General features: G+C 37.1%; 1 protein-coding gene across 4 annotated transcripts in view; it reads left to right on the top strand.

The window, feature by feature from the left end:
• Positions 1 to 20,016, top strand: part of LOC136103080 (dipeptidyl peptidase 4) — a 57,994-nt gene that overhangs the window by 14,993 nt on the left and 22,985 nt on the right. For all 4 annotated transcript variants that reach the window (XR_011739981.1, XR_011739982.1, XR_011739983.1 and 1 more), the window contains exons 10-23: positions 222 to 325; positions 3,788 to 3,923; positions 4,072 to 4,116; positions 6,755 to 6,859; positions 6,965 to 7,032; positions 7,225 to 7,278; positions 7,747 to 7,871; positions 8,836 to 8,883; positions 9,391 to 9,489; positions 11,526 to 11,595; positions 12,777 to 12,971; positions 13,977 to 14,031; positions 16,076 to 16,175; positions 17,752 to 17,816. Coding sequence is in view for 1 of the 4 variants with exons in the window: in XM_065840899.2 (XP_065696971.1) it covers positions 222 to 325; positions 3,788 to 3,923; positions 4,072 to 4,116; positions 6,755 to 6,859; positions 6,965 to 7,032; positions 7,225 to 7,278; positions 7,747 to 7,871; positions 8,836 to 8,883; positions 9,391 to 9,489; positions 11,526 to 11,595; positions 12,777 to 12,971; positions 13,977 to 14,031; positions 16,076 to 16,175; positions 17,752 to 17,816 (1,269 nt within the window). In the remaining 3 variants the exon portion in view is untranslated. The remainder of the gene's footprint in view (positions 1 to 221; positions 326 to 3,787; positions 3,924 to 4,071; positions 4,117 to 6,754; positions 6,860 to 6,964; positions 7,033 to 7,224; positions 7,279 to 7,746; positions 7,872 to 8,835; positions 8,884 to 9,390; positions 9,490 to 11,525; positions 11,596 to 12,776; positions 12,972 to 13,976; positions 14,032 to 16,075; positions 16,176 to 17,751; positions 17,817 to 20,016) is intronic.

Here is a 20,016-nt window from a genome sequence, read left to right as displayed (position 1 = left end):
ATCTAGAAAAGTGTAACTAACACTTTCATATTAAAAAATACAAAGGGTAAGTTATGTATCAGTCTTAAGAACTGCATTTAGGAACTTGTCTTTTCATATGTCTGAAGTTGGCTAGTTCTTCCTGACTGTCTGTAGTAATTTCTATGTCTATGGTTTCAAACACTTATTTCACCAAGACTATTCTCTCTTCAAAGGTACAATTAAAAAATTGTTATTTTTAGGCTGGAGCTACAAATCCAACTGTGCGATTCTTTGTTGTGGATACCAGATCGCTTCCTGTTTTCCACTCTGCTGAAATTTCTCCACCTGCAGAAATAAAATCAAGGTAAGAAATTTTGGTTAAATGTTTGCTTGTTTCTTTTGGTGGGAGAGGAGGAGCTTTTATGTGTGACCACACTATAGTCAGTGAATATAGCAGTTTTTCCCAGTTAGGTGGCTCTGGTAGCAACAAGATTTATCAGAGAAAATCTGCACAGAGATTATCCTCCTAGTGATTATATATAGATGGCATATTCCATGTATGTTATATTGAGAATGTGACAAGTTCTTGGCTCATCACATTCAGTGGAGTCTAACTACGGTGAAGTCATTTCACAGTACAACTTTAATATGAGCAAGTTTTGGTATAATCAAATTATAATATGTATTCCAGTTCACTGGGGAATGAAAAAAAAATACCCACACACACAAAACAAAACCTTAATGGTAAATGAAGATGTGATTTCATTGCAAGCAGACTCCTTGCTAAGGCAAGGTATCCTGATTGCCTTCAGATTTATACTTAAAATGTTTGTTTTCTTTGGAACCGTGGTGAAAATCAGCACCTCTCACAGTGAATGGAAAATTGTATTTCTTAAAATGTCAATGGAAATCTACAACATGATATAAATGTCTTTTGTGAAGAGCAGCTAAATTGAGTTAAGATGCATGCACACATGATTTGGTATCCCAGATTTTGGGGATTTTGGATTATGTTTTTTCTTCTTAACAGTGTTGTGGAAATTTTTAGAGGTTTGCACTTTAAAACATGATGAATGCGGAAACACAGGTTATACTGATAAACTTCAGGGGAAAAAACAAAAACAAAAAAACCCACCACAAGCAAAAGAGATCTGTTAGCTCATGCTTGAACCTAGAATTTGTTACGTGGTGGCCTAAAAACAATAACTGGAATACCAGTGTTACTGTGTTTGTCCTCGTCATGGTGTAACTAACAAGTTTTAATGAATATGTTGTTCTATTTTCCTTCTCTACAGTAACACTGCAATAGCCAGATGTTACATAGCTGTTGTGTGCTGATTTTCTCCAGAATTTTGGTGACTTCACATCATGAGCCTTTTATGTTTTGGTCAAGATCTCTGCTGTCTTAAGTGTTATGTTTCATGCTTTGTTAACACTTAATGAAAGCTGAAAAACGCTGCTGTGTGACCTGACTTCCAGCCTTGTGTCCCTCTGGCTAACGCAGGCTTGAGTTATATGGACTTAATCCATTTTTAAATGAATGTAACCCTCTGTAAATCAGGATTAATACAAAGACAAATCAAGTCTTGAATTATGAGTACAAGGATCAAAACTTACTCTTCTCCCAATGGCCAATCCAAATAATGGTTAAGCCTCAGCATGTGCATCTTGCAGACATTGAGGTAACCAGAACAAGTCTTGGGGAATTTTGCAAGAGCAAAAGTACATGAGCAGGAAAATGCAAGTGATATGCAATGTTACTGTCAGGCAGTTTTGCTCCTGGAGGCATAAAGTAATCAATATTTCCACAGTATGTATGTTCATACTGCTATATGACAGGAAGGGTTATCTTTTTTGTGGTGGAAATTGTATTTTTACTTTCTCAGAGCTAAATTCTGATTAGAAGTAAGTTCTCAACTAACCTCACCCCACTTGCCTGGAGGGCAATTTTGAGGAGCAGTGCCCCTGCAAATTGTTGCCTGTTGCATATTGTATGTGCAGCAGTTGTACCCCCACATTTGAAGAGGACACAGCACACTTCTGTTTCAGAGGGAAAGTTATATTATTTGTTAATGAAAGCTGCCAAAGTCTGGCATGGCAATGCTTTACCACCTAAGATGGTGGATGAAACCTGACACTTTTTGCACAAGTGACCAGCATGAGATCCATACAGCGTTTGAATACCACTTTTAGCATCATGGGTCCGGGGGCTCCAGTTGGCTAACAGGAGGGTGAAGGCCATGGATGCTGCTTGTCTGAAATGATCTGTCCTAAAAATAAGTTCTCTGCTGAGTAGAGAGCTCTGAATGGTGACTGCGGGAATATCATTTCTCAGCAGCAAATGCAGAAGGGCAATGCAAAACTACTGTACTCTATACCTGAGTTAATTGCAACTTAGTTAACATTTCATGAGTTGTTGAAAACTGATGTGTATTCCTAGTTTCTATAATAATAATAAAATATTTATTATGTTATAAAAATAGCATAATAAATAATATTTTGGGTTTTTTTCTTTTACTGTCTGTCTTGTTTCATGGTGATTTATAGTCTCCAGGATTGTTAACTTCTCTCACTTTGAAGGAACAAAAATTTTGGGCCTAATTCCCCTTTTACAAAACAAGGGAAACTACTATTATGGGTACATGAAGAATGGCAGTTTCTTTTTTTTTTTTTTTCCCAAACAGTCTCCTGCAGAGTGCTTTTGTAATATTATTGGTCTAAAAGATACTGCTTGAAGCCAGTGACAGTAGCCATTAATGACCTACCAGCTTTCCATTCAAGTATGAATGTGAAAATAGTCCTTTTTTAAATATGAATTTGAAACTGCAGTCTAGAAATAAACCTGAAAGTGGTCAGTAATCAGTTGGCATATATTTTTAATCCGTCCACACTCATTGTAGTGTTTTCTTTTTCTTTTTTTTTCTGTCTCCCCACCCCCCAGTGATCACGACGTATTCATTCTCATCACAAAACTTCCCACACTTTTTTGTTAACTAAATTCGGGGAAAAAGCAACATGAACTTGAAACTAAGTCAAATGTGCAATTCCAGTTAAAAATGCATACTTGCCTTGGAGGGGAGGGTTGTTTTATTTTAGTTCGTAAGGCTTCTAGGAGATAGGAGAGATCTAAAGTAAGAAGATAAGTACATCTCAACAGATCATAATGGTAAACAAAACCACTAAATTTTGTGCGGTGCCTTTTTAAAATTAATATCCAGGAATATTCATGAAAATGATATTTTTTCAGATACTCCAGTTCTTCATGTCCACATTCTGAAGATGAAAGTAAAAAAGTTCAAATACTGTAATGTCTGTTCTTGGTACGATCTCTCCTTCTATTCTAACTAATGGAAATAGATACTAAATTGAACAAACATGTATCACTCAGAAAGTGCATACAAGCAACCGGTTCCATGCAGCTGAGGGTAAAATTCCAAAATACAAGGCCCATACAACTTAATATTCAGAAGAATTCTCTCTAGATGCACTTAATACAAGATTTATGAGCAGTCTGGAGTAGCTATTATTTTATGTATTAGAGGCTAGTGATTTGGCTTTTAGAAATTTATTGTGGTCTTTCTGGAAGTTGGTATGTACAAGCTATCTAATTCTTTACTGTGTGAATGAATACAACGAAGGCATCTACTAGCAGCAAAAACAATTGCAAAAATATGGCACAATTAGGTTTGCATCACTGTTTGTTGTTGAAGAGTAAATTGAAATTGAAATAGCCAGATGAGTCTCGTTCAGTTAATTGCTGAATGCTGTTGTATAGTATAATATTACAGAGAAGATTTTAAATATCTAATGTTATTGCCTTTTTCAGGGATCATTATTTGAGTGTTGTAACATGGGTGACAGATGAAAGGATCTGTCTGCAGTGGCTGAGAAGAATTCAGAATTTTTCAGTCCTCACAATCTGTGACTTTGAAAACGCTACTCAAAATTGGTTGTGTCCACAGGTAAGAAAAATGAGGCGGGAGAGCTGCAATGCTTCATAAATGAGACTAGGAAGCAGTAGAGTATCTCTGCATGTTTATCTTTGTAGAAACATAGCCTGATGTAAAATAAACATAATTGTTGTGGGATTGTTTGTTTTTTCTTTCTTAGGAAAAACAACATACCGAAGAAAGTACAACTGGCTGGATTGGCAGAGTGAGTGTTCAATTTCTAAAACTGCCACATGCTAAGTAACACTGATAATTGAGACAATTTCACATGAGCCTCTTGCCAGTCACACTGCCTCTTTTGTGCAGGTCTGACCCATTCATTTTTCACATTCCACATGTACAGGAACAAGTGGTCTCCAGTGGAGCTGCTTTGCCACCCTGCTGTTGTGGGTGTGGGGTTCTGGACTCCAGGGCAGGCTGACAGTGCAGCGTGGGCTGGGGCTGTAACTGCGTCTGCTGTGACCCGTGCATTGTGTTCAGATTGCAAAAACCAGAGTGCTCCTTCCAGCCCCCTTTTTAATTTTGACCTACTGCTTTGGTAGCAATAGGTGGAGAAGTGTGAGATTCAGAATTGCCTCTGTTCTAGGGGAGTTGTCAGCTATTCCTACCACCTCCAGAATGATCTAAGGGATAAAATCTATTAAGAAATGTGTCCTGTGACCTTTGAATTGTATGGGAGGAAAACCATAGAGGACAAAAGTCATTTTTAGTATTTCAGGTTCTCCTTGGAGTTTTAAAAATGTTTTTATTTTCCCCCACCCAAAATGTCCATTGGAGACAACTAGGGACAAGATGCATATAACTGACCTGATTAACATTTTCATAGACTTCTGCCAAACCAGCCATTACTGTCTGGATTATGCTTTCCAAGCTGCCTCTCAGTCCTTTTGTATATGGTAGAGAGTAGGCACCTAATGAACTACACAGAAGATCTGGGGGAAGTGAAGCAGAGATGCAAAGTTCAGACTTGGAGGGAGAAATGAGTTTCAGAGTTTTTGATGAGAACACAGAGTACACTTTCCACTCCCGCATTTTCCACACACTGGTTATGCTTTAGTCACTAATTCACTTCTGAAGTAAAAAATGAAAGTTTAAAGAAATGCAAAGAGGGAGGCAACAGCAGGGATGAAATCATCCGCAGTATGAAGATGAGAGATCAACCCACCTGCTGTCAAATTTGATATGGAAAGGAAGGCCTTAACGCTGACACATTTTGCTTCTCTGCAGCAAAGGCTTCACAATTAGACAATGTGATGATCAAACTGCAGACTTTGTAAACAGTTGTGCAAAATGAGAGGGCAAAATGTGAGTCTGTGCCATTAAACTAGGTTGTTGGTTTTTTGTTTCTTTTAAAGAGACAACCCACATCTTAGGAGCTGTTGGAAGAAAAAGAGAATCTCACTGTTTAATTCTTGGATTTGAGAAGGGAGTGGAAAGTAGGGAGGATTGAAGAGGGGATGGGAAAGATATATTTATTCCTTTCATTCTTATGTACTTAGGGATGATAAAATGGCACTTGACTGATAAGGGATATTTTTTATATATGATAGATATATATGTATATACACACACACATCTATGTATATACAGTTCATGTAAGTGCATTTACAAATTTATGTAAATTATATATGTGTGTAAAATATAGGCATATACTTCTCTTTTTGTATATATCAATAGTGGTTTGGGGTTGGTTTGGTTTGGTTTTGTTTTTCAAGAACAGAGATGAAATTATACTTAATCTAAGAATGCTCAGAACAGCCTGTGTTACTGCATAAAGCTTCCAGGTCATGAGCTGAGTTAGAACTTGCCAGTTGAGTTCAAGGAAAGTCACACTTTGAAAAAGCGAGACTGTGATAAGGGGGAAGCTAAGAAAATATTTGCCAGGCTGTTTTTTTCAAAAATATTGGTAGGGAAGAAGGAAAGAATATCTGGAGCACATGGGTTAGGGAGACTCAAGTTCTGTCATTGCTTACTGAGTGACCAGAGGTGAGTCAGTACATCTTTCTGTTTCACTTTCCATTTCAAAAATGGGTATAATATTTCAGAGGTAATTGTGTTGTGTCAATTGTTTAATGAACGTTTAGATGTTTTCGGCAGGCGTCACAGAAATAACTTTTATTTCATTTTGCTCCGTTTCATTCCTCGGTTTTTCTCTGTACCACGTGGAGCACATCAAAAGTCCGTAGAAAGAATCCATTCATTTCCATGACTCTCAATTGATAAATGGATATTTCTTTCATGAAAATATCATCCCGGTTTGGGTTCTCTGGCATTCTATAATCACCTACTTAGTAGCAAAATTTCCTCTTGGAAAGCAGCTGATTTTCTGTGAATAAAGGCAGACATTTTTCCACTGTCAAGCTAAAAAGATAAGAGTTGAAAGAATTTGTTCACAAATACATGTTTTAAATGGGAAAACAAGGAAAACATGCATTAGCAATGTTTACCCTGGTTACAGTGTAATGCAGTGGTTACAGCTGCATGTTGGTATTGGACAGAATAAAGCAGTGACTTTAAAAGCAGATGCACATATTGTTTCCTAAAATGGTAACCTATAGGACTTCAGGGAGGATGGTGAGGGGTGACATCAGTCTTTTCCAGGGAGAATACACAAAAAGCTCTGCTGCTTAAAGAGCAAGAAAATACTTTAAGTGTGTTTATGTGTAGGGTGGTGGCTACAGGTTCTACCTATTAAGTCAGTAGGCAAAACTTTACAGTATGTTCAGTGATGGATTGTTTTAAATTTAGGTTTTGATATGTCTAAACAGAAGTTTCAATACTTACCATGTTAAGTTTGGAGTTCTGTTATTTGCTGTAATAGACATTTCTCTCTTGTGTTCAAGTTTCAGCCATCTGACCCTCACTTTGCACCTGACAACGCTACCTTCTACAGAGTTATCAGCAATACGTTTGGTTACAAGCACATCCATTACATAAATAGCTCACAGGTAAGTAATGAGGTGTAGGACAGTCCCTGCTGACCTGCGTTTCTCCTGGTGGTTGAGGAATTTCACATTCTACTTTTTTGCTTTCCCTTCTTCCTCCGCCTCCAGGCTCCAGTACCTATTACTGAAGGAGAATGGGAAGTAATCAGCATAGAAGCTGTCACCAATAACTCTTTGTAAGTATTGTAATTAAGATATTGATTCTTATCGGGAGGGCTTGTAACAGTTGCCTTAAGCAAGCAGGGAAGAAGAGAAAGGTGGTGTCATTTAATTCATTCAAAATCTGATCTAAACATGTAAGAGAATCCTTTGGATATTGTAAGGTACTGTAAACATTTTACCAAAACCAGTATGTTTTGCTTTTATAGATACTACATTAGTAATGAAAACGGTGGAATGCCAGGAGGAAGAAATCTTTATAAGTAAGATTTTTTTTTCTGCCATATGAGTAAAATAATGAAGAAGAAATGTTAAAAAAAGGCATTGCAAAATAAAAATATTAGGATGTTTATAGTCTAATGTGGGATTCTATGTAAGATATTTAATTAAAATCTGTGTAGGAGTATAAACTGTAAAAAAGGCTAAAATAATTTTTTGTAAATTCAGTTAATAAAGGGAAATTGTGACAAAAAACAACCAATCTTCTAGCAGCAAACCCCTAAAGAAAACATAAAACTTTTTTTTTTTTTTGCTATGATTGTAATTCCAGTATTAATTGAACTCAAAAGTTTAAAGTCTGCTTTCTCTACTTTTTAAATCAATAGGGACTTTACTCCTGAATTTTATCATATTTCATTTGGTCATCTTATTTAAAAAGCATACATTTGTTTAGCATAGCGTGGAAAAAAAAAAGTCTTTCATCTTTGAAATGAAGCTCATCTACTTTGCAGAGTGCTCTTGGAAAACAGTCCAAAATCTACTAAATGTGTTAGCTGTGATCTGAATCAAGAAAGATGCCAGTATTATTCTGTGTCCTTCAGCAAAGACTCACAGTATTATCAGCTAAATTGTGGTGGTGAGTATATCTGGAATTAACTGACATAAACATGACTCACTGATTAGTTGGGTGGGGAAGTTCATTTCGTCAAGATCTTGATATGCACTGCATAACAATGTGTGGTGATATAGTTTGATAAATGCATTGGCAGTGGAAAAAACATGTTCCCTCCTAGGCTTAAAAGCACCCTGAGAAAAATTACAGGATAAAATTTGACGGTTCTGTTGGTGGACCTGAAAGAGGTGCAAAACATTCCTGTCTCCTGTGCATCTCCTTAAGAGCTGCGCGGGGAGCTCTGTCTATAGAAGTATTGTAATTTGGAGGCTCAGGGAGCAAGACAAGTAATCGGTTGGGTCAAGAGAAGTGCTCTATGGAAATAAGATTAAGGTAGGTGGTGCTGTTAAAAAAAAAAAAAATCCAATTAACATGCTTATAAGTTATGCAGTGGGACTGTAGTCTGTCTCTGACCTATAAGTGCTTGTGCTAGATAGTACAAGGCATAAATTAATCAGAGGGTGGAAAAGATAAAATCGTCTTTAAGATTTCCCTTAAATTGAAATGTATGTTGTTTTTTAAGATGCCAAGATCTTACTTGATCGATGGGCTAGAAGGACATTCAGACAGCAGAGAGGGAATTGTTCCGTTAGATCATAAAAATGGTTGGTTGAAGAAGGCTGCTGTGGTCTGTGTTACAAGGCTTACTGATTTCCAAACCGTGGTCCACAGTCAACGCGTAGAATTTGCTGAAGAGTGGAAGTGTAATTCTTCAGTACCTCTCAATCATGTGGTTTGCCTGCAAGGCAGTCTGAATATTTTACGGGATCCTGTGGCTTGAGTTTGGGCCCTACCAACTTAAAATCTGGCTTGTGCAAACTAGAGGGAAAGGAGTTTTGAGCTTCTATGAGTCACTCACTTCCAATTACTTTGAGGGTTGTGTTTTGAGACAGCGTGCAAAAATGAAGGTTTCATGCTCTGTTAACAGGTCCTGGCCTGCCTGTATCTACTCTGCACAGAAGCAGTGATGATCAAGGTACAGGATTGTCTTAAAATTTAATTTGTGTTGAGCCAGAAAATTGCACTGCAAATTTCTTTAAATTTTGTTCTCATTGCTTAGTATAATAATGAAAATGTCAGTTATAAAGGGAAAGTTTAATTTCAGATAATTGCTTTCGTAATTAGTAGTTAACCAGAAGAATAAATTATATAGCTTGGCATACGTTTATTCATAGTTTGTTTATTATTATTTTACATTGTGCTAAAAAAAACCAATTAGTAATGTCTGACTTATTTCCTGGATAATTGTACAGTTTTTCTGAAATTGTATTTAGATTAAAAATGTGGAAACCAGCTTTCTGGACACTAAATTACTGAAAGAAAAGTATACCTTAAGCATTCAACCTGAGAGGATAAACAAAAACTGCAGTAAACTAAGACTCCAGTGTACACTGCTATCATCTCAGATTGAATTGTTCATCATTAAAGAGTAATGCATTTGAAAATAATGTATGCAATCTTTGACTCTAACTCTGTTATTTAGTCCTCAGATACTTAGAAAATAACACTGAACTGGAAAATTCATTGAAAGATATTCAGATGCCTTCAAAAAAATTTGGCTCCATTACTATTGGTAAATATGGTAAGTTCAAAAACACGTTTTACCTTTCTCTTCTCTTTTTACCAAATGCTTCAAGGTATTGTGCTGAAAAACGTGACAGAAAAGTTGGGTGTAGTGGGGTTTATTGCAGTTATTCAGCACTTAGAAGCAAGACAAGATATATACATAGATTTATATATATATAGAGAGAGATATGTATTTTTTTTTTTTTTACATCGACAGACGTTCTGTTTATTCCTGAAATCTCAAAATATTCTTATCTAAAATGTGCTTTTTCCAAAGTGTGGTATCTTGATGTTTTCATGATGAAGTGGCTTTACTCTGTTTTTCAGGTAATTATCAAGGAAAAACAAAGTCCCTAACACCATGTTAAATAAATAAATAAGATAAATTGGGAGTGGGGCACAAAGCTCATAAGCATTGTTGAATTTAAATGAAATTATAAATTCAAGTAGGTTTTAATATACAGATACAAGTCCCTTTTGTTTGTGTTAGTAGATTGGGACAGTGGAATAGTTGTTCAGTAATTATCAAAATATGGACACAATCTAAATGGAAAAGCTTGCGACATCATTGAGGCTACATTTTGACAAGATCACCTTTGACTTTGTGTAAGGGAGTATTTTGATGGAATAGTCACATTCTTAAAAATATGTTCACGCTCCAAGACTACATAAACCTCTTGGCTAGTGGTGCTGCTCTGAATTTTTGCACATCTGGGGACAGAGGCCTGCTTGGCATGGAACATCATATAGACTGGCCGTGGTCAGCCTGGTACTCATCTAAACTGTTCTTGCTCCAGCCTTTGCTACTAGCTTTTCTCTTCATGACAAACTTCGTCATCATAAAATGAATGAATATTCTTAACTGAATTTTATTTTACAAGCTGTATTGAGTTCTGTCAGTCAATGACTGATCTTTTTGATGCCTCCCTCTTTCCACTATTACCTTATTTATATGATAACTCTCTTTATCTTTGTGTTTTCTGTCTTATTTCTGTCACATTTTTACTAGGGCTAAAGATGAAATCTTCCAGAAAAGAAGAGGTTTAAAGATGTTCTTCATCCTATCAGTTGTATATTCATCCTTTTATTCCTCTTTGTTCTTACACCTTCATCTCTTCAGGGTAAAAGCTTTTGGGTAAGGGGAATATATTTTTAATGTCACAAATACAAGAAATAAATCCATTTATGTAGCCCTGCTTCAAGTTCCAAGTCAGGTCACAATTCTATGTATGTTATCAAAGAAGAAATCTGTTCCTGTGAGCACAGAGTGCACAGATGATGCAAAAAAAATAAAATCAAAATTCTCATATGTTCAATTTAGATTAAGTTTTTCAGTGATTGAATGTCTTGCATGTTCATACCTGGACAAATTTCTGTAAGACTTGCACTCTGGCTGTTACTGAAGTGCAGTCCATCAGCATTGCTTCATGCTTCCTTTGCAGCATCGGGTCTTTTGAAATTCATGAGTGAACAGTCAAGCTAATTGGTTTGCAAAACTTACATGGTGTGCATTTAAAATGTTCAGCTCTTAGCCAGCTTGGGTGGAAAGAGTAACGTGGATGGAACTGTATTCAATGTTGTTTGAGAAATAATAGATACTTGCATATGTTTCTGGGGTTCTTTACAAACTGCCATGCAAAGCCTATCTGGCAGGTTCAAAATATTTAAAATTTCTTTTTAGTGTTGGGGGAGAAATTTCAGTAGAGAAACATTTTTGAGCTAGTGTCAGATTTGGCACTGTAGAGACTCAGCAAGTCTTACATGTAAGCTTATAATGCAATGTTGCAAGAAAGCATAGCGAGTCCTCCAATTTTTTTATTATTATTACTATTATAATTACTATAGGCATTCAAATTCCAGACTTTCTGCTAACTTAGCTGTAGAAGATTAAAAAAAAAAATCAAATTAGCTGAGAACTTTTATATGTATATATTAGGACAGTTCAGGTGAAACTACTTCTTTATTTTTAGGGGGTGACTCAAATGTGCTCTTGTATTAATTGCAATTATTTCACTGGAAAACTGACGTAAGTTGAACTCTTTTCACTTTTAGACCTATGGTATCAAATGATATTGCCTCCCCATTTCGATACATCAAAGAAGTACCCTCTGCTCATTGATGTGTGAGTCTTCAAGTTACATGGCAATGTTGTGTTAATAATCACTTTCATCTACTTCAAATGCTCTTAATAAGATCAGGAAACACATATCTGTCATGTTTTCTAATTACTTCTTGAAGTAGTTTTAAGATGGAATAAGAAAATGAGATGTATCCCACTTAATGATAGATTCCTGTATATAAAATGATTAATGCTTAACTGACTGTTAATTGTTAGATATGTCCTTATATAATGTAATTTGGTAGTACTGTCATACTTTTTAGTATGCCTGTTGAATGTTTTAATGAGTAGTGTTCTGTACTTCTTAAGACTTATTTTGGCTTTGATTCTATTTTTATTGACTTACCTGGGCCTTTGTCAGGATCTCCTCTGCTTCATGGTGATCTTGATGTTAGAAATTCCTTTGGAAGTGTCAGGATCCATAGCATATAGACACAAAGCTTGATATGGACAATTCCTAGTAGTTTTTTCTTTGCTTCGAAAACTGAGTTATAGAGTGATAAGAGCCACTCTTCCATTTCTTACTCTGTTGAACAGTGGCTAGAGAAGTGCACTGCAAACAGAATTTTACCATTCAGCCATTCGCTGAGTGTGATTTCATAGTGCTCAAGTGTTTCCAAATATTTTAAAATAAAAAGTTATAATTACAGTTCTGCTTGCTGTTCCTCAGCCTTCATAAGAAATTGTTTGGACTACAGGGAACACTGAGACACTAAAAATGCAGAAAAATACCTTTTTCATTTTCCTAAAGGAAGGCTATTTTTTTATTTCAGACTCTAAAATAAATCATGGGTAAATGGGACAGAAATAGTTAAAAGAACATCGATTTGAAACTCAGATGACTAGATATGCCAGCACAAAAAAAAATTGGTTTTCATTTCTGATAAGCCACTTGAAGTCAAAATATTGAAAGTTTCTTATTAGAGCAGAAAGCAATAAAACAAATAAATTCCAGTCTGCTTTCTTGATTAACAGCTGGCATTTTACAAAGCATATTGCTTTTAGTGTCCAGGCAAAGCAGCAGTTTGGAGTCAGTGAGTGATGCTGCTGTTTGCTGTTTGCTCAGTTTTATGTAAAACTTTGCTTTTCTTTAGTGGTTGAAAATAGGCATCAATACTTGTATTTCAAATGCTTGAAAATACATGAAGAGTAAATGCCTGAATTCTGTGGCACTTTTCTCCCAGCTATGCAGGACCTTGTAGTCAGAAAGTAGACTACATCTTCCGGATCAACTGGGCTACATACCTTGCAAGCACCGAGCAGATCATTGTGGCCAGCTTTGATGGCAGAGGAAGCGGCTACCAAGGGGATGAGATTATGCATGCAATAAACCGAAGACTGGGGACATACGAAGTGGAAGACCAGATAGAAGCAGCCAGGTGAGCTACAGGGAAGTAGTCAGCAGCTGCTCCTTTCTTTTGCTTATTGTGTAGGGAAAAAAGGGTGGAGGTTATGAATAGTCATCTTGAAATTACTGTCAAAAACATAATTAATTTCTACATCAATTTTGTATGCTGAAGTGTGTCTTTATGGGCAAGTCATCATTTTATGCTTAAAAAGAGAAGAGTTAATGCTGTAATACAAATTTACCATACCTCTGGTTTTATAGAGATGATAGTGTCACATTGGTAGAAGAGCATATGACTAAGGAACTTGGAGCTGGAAGTTTTACTCCAAGCTTTTTATGAGAATTTCTGTTGTGGCTGAGTTATTTGCATGATTTCCTCAACCATTTTGTCATAGTTTGTGTTCATCAGTTGGTTTATGCTTATGGAATCTCCCTAAACCAAGTGATGTCAGTATGAATGCCTCAGAATCACAACGAAGTGATCTTACGGAGGGGATTTTTTTTTTTTTAATTTTAAAATGTTAAGGAGTTGAAACAAATAGCATTTTAGAGTCTTTTTAATAATCCTGACTGGATTTACAGGTCCTGTCCTTTATTGTGGCAATTTGAGTGTTGCTTCTCTTTTATTTTTTCGGTCGTGTTTGGTTTTGTTTGTTTGTTAGGGGGGGTGTTTGTTTTGTTGTTGGGGTGTTTTTGTTGTGTGGTGGTTGGTTTTTTTGCTGTCTGTTTGGGGTTGTTTTTATTGAAGAAAAGCAAGGTAAGGCAAGTGGTGAAATCTATCCAAATACAGTACAAATGTCAGTGAGTGTGGTTCAAGGGCTTTTACAGAGCATTCTTTATTTTTCACATGTGCTGATGTTTTTCTGAATTTCTTAGAGTTACATGTGCCTGAAGTATTGTATGTTTTCCTATACAGTCACTGTGATGACATGGGAAATACTTGTTTGTACAATAGAAAGAGGCAGACGTGATGGAAAAATAGGCATGTCTGTACAATGTGATCCATTAAACATCTAATTATTCTGTTTGCTTTTAGAAAATTTTCTGAAATGAGCTTTGTTGATAAAGACAGAATAGCTATTTGGGGTTCGGTAAGTACTCAAATATTTAAGTTTGGCTGGCTTATTATTTAATTGTAACGAGTATTTTTTGTGCTGCAGTGTGCGTGAGTTGCTGGGGTGCTCAGTAACGAGGCATCTCTGGGGTCACGGCACAGTCCAGTAACTGAACTGAAACACGTTTTATGCCCATATATATTGTCCCTTTCCAAGCATTCAGGAGCTTTTGAAACAGAAATAAGGATTACTAAATGGATTTAAAAACAGTTTAAAGGGATACTGCCAAGTTCCTGTCTACAAGATGAACCAAGATTTTTTTAAAAAATCAAAGTATGAATTTACGGATATATTTTTATATTAGTTAGATTGCTCTAATTTGTTTTAAAAAGATATAAAATTACATATTAACCAGCTGTGTGGCACGGTTGTTGTGTTTTTACTAGTAGCTTGAAAATATCTTAATCTGCTATATTGTTGTGCTTGGCTATATTTTATTTCAGCATTACGTCCAGCCGGAGGCCAGATTTCTGTGACTTTGATGTGCCTTTAAAACCTGTGACAGTAGAGGGGAGTGTTCCATAACATGTACACACCTCCTCAGCTGCAAGGCTAAGTGCATATGTAGTGTTAGTGATAACTATTTGATTCACTCCAAACATTTCTCTGTCCCGGGCTGCTATATGGCTTGTCCTGGTGTCATGGGGACTATTCTTGTGTACTCTGTTTAAGCATACTCTGATTAAATATGTGCAGGATTGCATGCACGTTCTTGAATTAAGTTGCTAGCTGAAATTTGATCACTACTGGTGACAGGTACCAGTGAATAACTTGCTTGATGGCAAGATGAAGATGGTGGTGCCTTCAGTAGCTTTTCTTCTGATGGTCTACATCTCTGTGTTGTATGAAGTCAAGTGTAGTAATATTAACTTTAGTGGAAGGGAGTTCTTTCTGCAGAAATAGAGAACTTAATGCATTCCCATCTTATACCATATGAGCCTCTGGATGAATAGTTGAAGAGCAATCCTTTCTGGAGCTGGGTTGTGTATACTGAACCTGTGGGCAAACAGATTTTCTTTATCTCTTGAATTTTCAGGCTGTCAGTGTCTCATTGTCAGCCTGTCACTGCATACATTAATTTTTTTTGCCATAGGTTCGGCAGTAAAATGTCTTTACTGTGACCAGATTAGGCAACATAGTAATTAAACCCATGTATTTGTAAGTACATGCATTACTTTGTAGATCTCATTGGGAGGACCCAAGTATTGAAGTTGCATCAAACATTTAAGGGCTTTGAACTAAGATACGGTTCCATTTGCCTGTAATCTGGTTTTACAACAGGAATGAGATCCAAAAGTGCTCTTCTCTTTGAATGTGGGTGGGCACATTTTCCTATGTAACCCCTTCAAACTATAGTGAGGGCAGCCATTTGGGCGGTCGTTGACATTGTTTAGGTATCTTGCTGCCTGGGTGCTCAAGTGTGTCAGATATTTACTCACTGTGTATCAGACTAGACTTGCAAGTGAATTTTCTGTGCATTGTAAGGAGTGTGTTACTGCAAAGTCCCTCCCACAGACTAAGCAGAAGATTCTTTGCTCCCCAGTCAGTCTTGACACTGTGGAGGAGAGTTAGCAAGTGAGCTGCTGTAGGCCTGCTTGCAGGGAGCTGTAAGTTTTCACATGCCCTGGTGCACTGCTCATCAGGCGCGTCGTGGGCCCGAGCTCTGCTTCCACCCACTCCCCCATGCAGAGGGGCCCCGGTGGTTCAGCAGTGTCTTGCTTCCTGTCTTTCGCTGCTGCCCACAGTGCCACCAAACGCCGTCATCCTCAGCTGAGTCACAGTTCAGCGGCACTCGCACCCCTTTTCCCCAGCGAGTTCTCATTCATCAGCACCACAGCTGCCATGCGCTGTTTGGTGCCTGTTTCCCCCACTGAGCAGGCTGGGTGAGATCTGACCCAAATTCAGAATTCAGTTCATTAATATGAAAAACGTTGAGCCTATAAACGTCTGATGAACCATTTAGCAGATGGGCCCCATCCTTTTCTTTCCGACTAAAATAACAGCAATGTTTTCTTCTCAGTCTTATGGGGGATATGTGACCTCCATGGTGCTTGGCTCTGGAAGCGGCGTGTTCAAGTGTGGAATAGCGGTTGCCCCCGTGTCACGTTGGCAATATTATGGTATGTGATGGCTTCCTCGTTACAAGGATTCCCATATGTCTTGCAGTGCACATGCTGCAAAGTGTTGATTCATAGTGTAGAACTTTATGCCATGTAAATGCCACTTGGTCTGTTTTTGTGAACTCATGGGTATTGCATTTCAGAATTAAACCAATTCCCTAAGTCTTATTTCCCATTTTACAAAGCCAGATTCACAATTCCAGGTAATCTCTTTAACCTTCGCTGAAGGTTAAATTATTGTAATACTTGTATTATGACTGTAATGTGTCTGTGTTTGCTTTTCAAAGCTGCCACATGTTCTGAGACCAGTATTGTGCATTGCTGTTAGATTTTGCTGCTTCAAAATGCTGCTTCACTTACAAGAATGAACTGTAAGGCTTACATGGAACTTGCATTGTAATATACTCTCTCAAAGTAACAGAATAGAATTTGAATTGCCTTAATTTTTTTCTTCCTTTTAGAGTGTAAAATTTTGATTTTATAAATCTAATTAACGTTAAGAATAGCTTGATGTGAGGAAAACCTGAACAAGTGAACAAGTCTGTACGTGCTTCAGGCTTATAGTGCATAAGATTGTAGTTGCATGATGCTATACAGTTTATAGAAGCCCTCCTCCCAGATTAAAAACATTATGTAAGTACTGGTACAATGTGACCACATTTTGACATTTTTCTGGTTCAGATTTGTCCAAAAACATTCAAAAGAAAGCTTTCCCTGACAAACTTCTGCTAAATAAGCATAATTTATCATTCTGCATTTAGCACAGAAGCTGTATAATAGCAATTATGTGCTCTGGCTAATTCAACAGATCAAATCATACTGCCAGGTATTAGAAATAGTCCCTTGAGGATACAGGGATGTTTTCATAATATTTTGGACATTAGTATTACAATATGGCAGAAAATATTTTTAAATTAAGATCAGGATCCCTAAAAATTCCACTTTTAGATAAAGGAAAGGGTTATAAAGGCATGCATACTCAACATAAAAAAAAAAGGCAGTGAAATAATGCTGAAGAAGAGTCAAATGGACATTAGAACATGGCAACAGAGCATTGATTTGTATGGCTTAAAATAAAGCAGTAAACCATAAACCTTAAAAAAATAATTTACTGAAAAATCAGTGGAAAATCAGAGGTACTTAATTTTGACTAAATATAAGAGAGACAAGCTGAATCCTAATCTACTCTTGTATTTTCATGTTATAGATTTGTTTAGCAGTAAATACTTAGATAATACGTATAAGATTTTTTTCAAATGCTAGTCATTTACTGCAAGATTTTCAGTAATTTTCTTAGGATTACTGAAAGCATAACAATAAGGTAACATTGACACAAAGAACTTTATTAATATTCAGCATTCAGGTGGCCATGGCAACAAGAATATTAAATACTCTGAATAATGATGGTTACCTACATGCCTCATTGTAGAAAACCTGCTTTCATCTTTTTTTTTTCTTTTCAATTTCCAGTATGCATTCTTATTGTTTGTATCACTGGGTGAGATTTGTGGTAGACAGACTGAAAATTAAGTAGCATATTCTGGTTTTGTTGTTGTTTTTTTTTTTTTAATTACAGATTCAATATACACAGAGCGATACATGGGCCTTCCTGTAGCAACTGATAATCTGGAAAACTATAACGTAAGAAAGAAATCACTTAATTTTATTTTTTGAAGTGTGTTTTTTCTTTTCTACACCACTCTTTTTTTCTTTATGCAGTCTATTTCCTTCCCCATGGGAAGAAATAAGTTTGTTTCTTCTTTCCAGCCATGACTGTTGCATTGTGCTTTTAGAGGCTGTAGTCTCATGTATTTGGATTTGCATGAGGCAGTCACTCTTTGCTGTATGATGTGGGTTTTCTGTTGTTTGTTGGGTGTGTTGGGTTTTATTTGATTTGTTTTGTTTTGTTTTTTTTTACATTGAGCTCCATTTGGCTACTTTGCAGACTGTAAAACAAGCTGTAAAAACTGTTTAATCACCCAGAAACAAATTTGTTTTAAAATTTAATACACTCGTGGGCAAACTATGCTTCATCTCAAACAGCATTTCCACCAAAACAAATGTATTCCAGTTCTTTCTGAAATGTAATTTAACAAAATTAATATTGTGTGAACCTTCTTGCTTTAGGAATCTGCAAGCTTTTTTCAGGGAAAGCAAAATCTCCTAAATATTAAGAAACCCTAACAGGCCAGTAAGTCTGTCTATACTGTGATCATACCAAAGAAATTGCAGAGCAACTGAGAACCAGCAGTGGCAGGGCTGGAGTTCTGGGCTTGTCTCCACAAATACAGTGTGTCCAAAGTTTGGTGTAAAATGACTAAAGTGAGGAGATTTCCAGGTGTTCTAATGGGAGCAAAATACCTGTAGATTGTTTGTCCTCATTACAACATGTCGAATTGTTGGACTTACTCTTCAGTGTACCAGCTCCTTTTGGTTTCCTCAAGGGCTGTTTGAAGTCACAGGTATCTGGGTAGGTCAGAGCAGCCCAGGCCTTCTGTAAGGTTTTGATAAATATTAGACCTGGGAGGAAATACAGTGGCGGCTGGAGAACTGTGAGGGATCTGAGGAGTGCTTTGTGCCCTGGTTATTGGGATGTTCAGCCGTGGTGATGCCAGAACCAAACATGGGTGTCAGAGGAAAAGAGATGGGATATTCTCTATGTTTGGGTTGGTAAGTAAGCTAGAAGACATTTTTTAATGCATCAAGACACAATCAGTATTAAACTAAGTTTCATGGGGTTGAAAACAGCGTGAGGGTTTTTGCATTGATTTAGAAGTATGGTAAAACATAAATACATACATATATGGACTGAAACATCTGTTTTGACATATCACTACAGTAATCTAATTTTGTCAACTGCTGTATCAGATGTTCTGGTCGAAATTGAGGACAATGAGAGTGACTACTGGCAGACTTGGTAGTGTGTCTGCCTGTTCTACCCAGTGAGCTGCCTCGGCCCAGCAGGGCTGACCAGCAGCCGCCCGCCTGCCTCTTTCCCAATGTGTTTCTTTAAGGCAGTGGGAACAGTAGGAGGTCTGTGAGGTAGCAGTGTAAATAGAAGTTACTGTTGTCGTGCAGAACGAACGTTAACGCTCTGGGTGCACAAAGTCATTCACCAGCTTCACAGCACAGATGGCAACAGAGGACTGTTTAATCCTTTCAAGCCAGGAGTCGTATTTTCTTGGCATAGTATCCATTGCTGGCAATGGCCACGTTGAAACTGCCAGTACCAAAGAGCTAAAGGTTTCAAATGTGTTACTCGGTGGACTAATTGGGGAGAATGGTAGCTAGATGGAGGAGGGGTAATTACACAGATCAGATTGTCACACTTCGCTGCTGCTTCTAGAGATTGGAAAATGCAATTTAATTCGTCATTCATAGTTAGAAGCCCCAAATAATGTATTGCTCTGAAATCACTTTTCTGCATAAACCTGGAGGGGCAGGGTGGCTTGAGAACCGAGTTTGTTTCTTTTCATGTAGCATCAATGGAAGGGTTGCGGGATTTTGTTGTTGCTGAAGACCCGTACTGACTTCAGCCCAGCATGTTCCTGGCTTACCGCCCGTTTCTTCAGTGTCCCAGTCCCAGTAGTCAGCCTCCTGGCCCCTCACTGCTGATGAGAGCTGTTTTCTGAACTAAATGTTTTATAGCAAGTAAATGCAAAACATGTACTGAAAGCTCTCCTAACTGAAGCTGTTAAAGCATTTTTGAACTGTTAACTTTGTACTGTCAGGTTTGCATGCTACATAATATATTCTCTGTCCTACTGCATCCACTATAATGCTGGCTTGAAAAGTGAAAGGTTGCATAAATTCTGTACTGTGTGCCCTAATTGAAAAGAAA

This window comes from Patagioenas fasciata, chromosome 7, assembly GCF_037038585.1.
Source record: "Patagioenas fasciata isolate bPatFas1 chromosome 7, bPatFas1.hap1, whole genome shotgun sequence".
In the NCBI taxonomy this organism is placed as follows: Eukaryota; Metazoa; Chordata; class Aves; order Columbiformes; family Columbidae; genus Patagioenas; species Patagioenas fasciata.
Note: the sequence above shows the minus strand (reverse complement) of the source record. Positions and strands in the feature narration are given on the sequence as shown.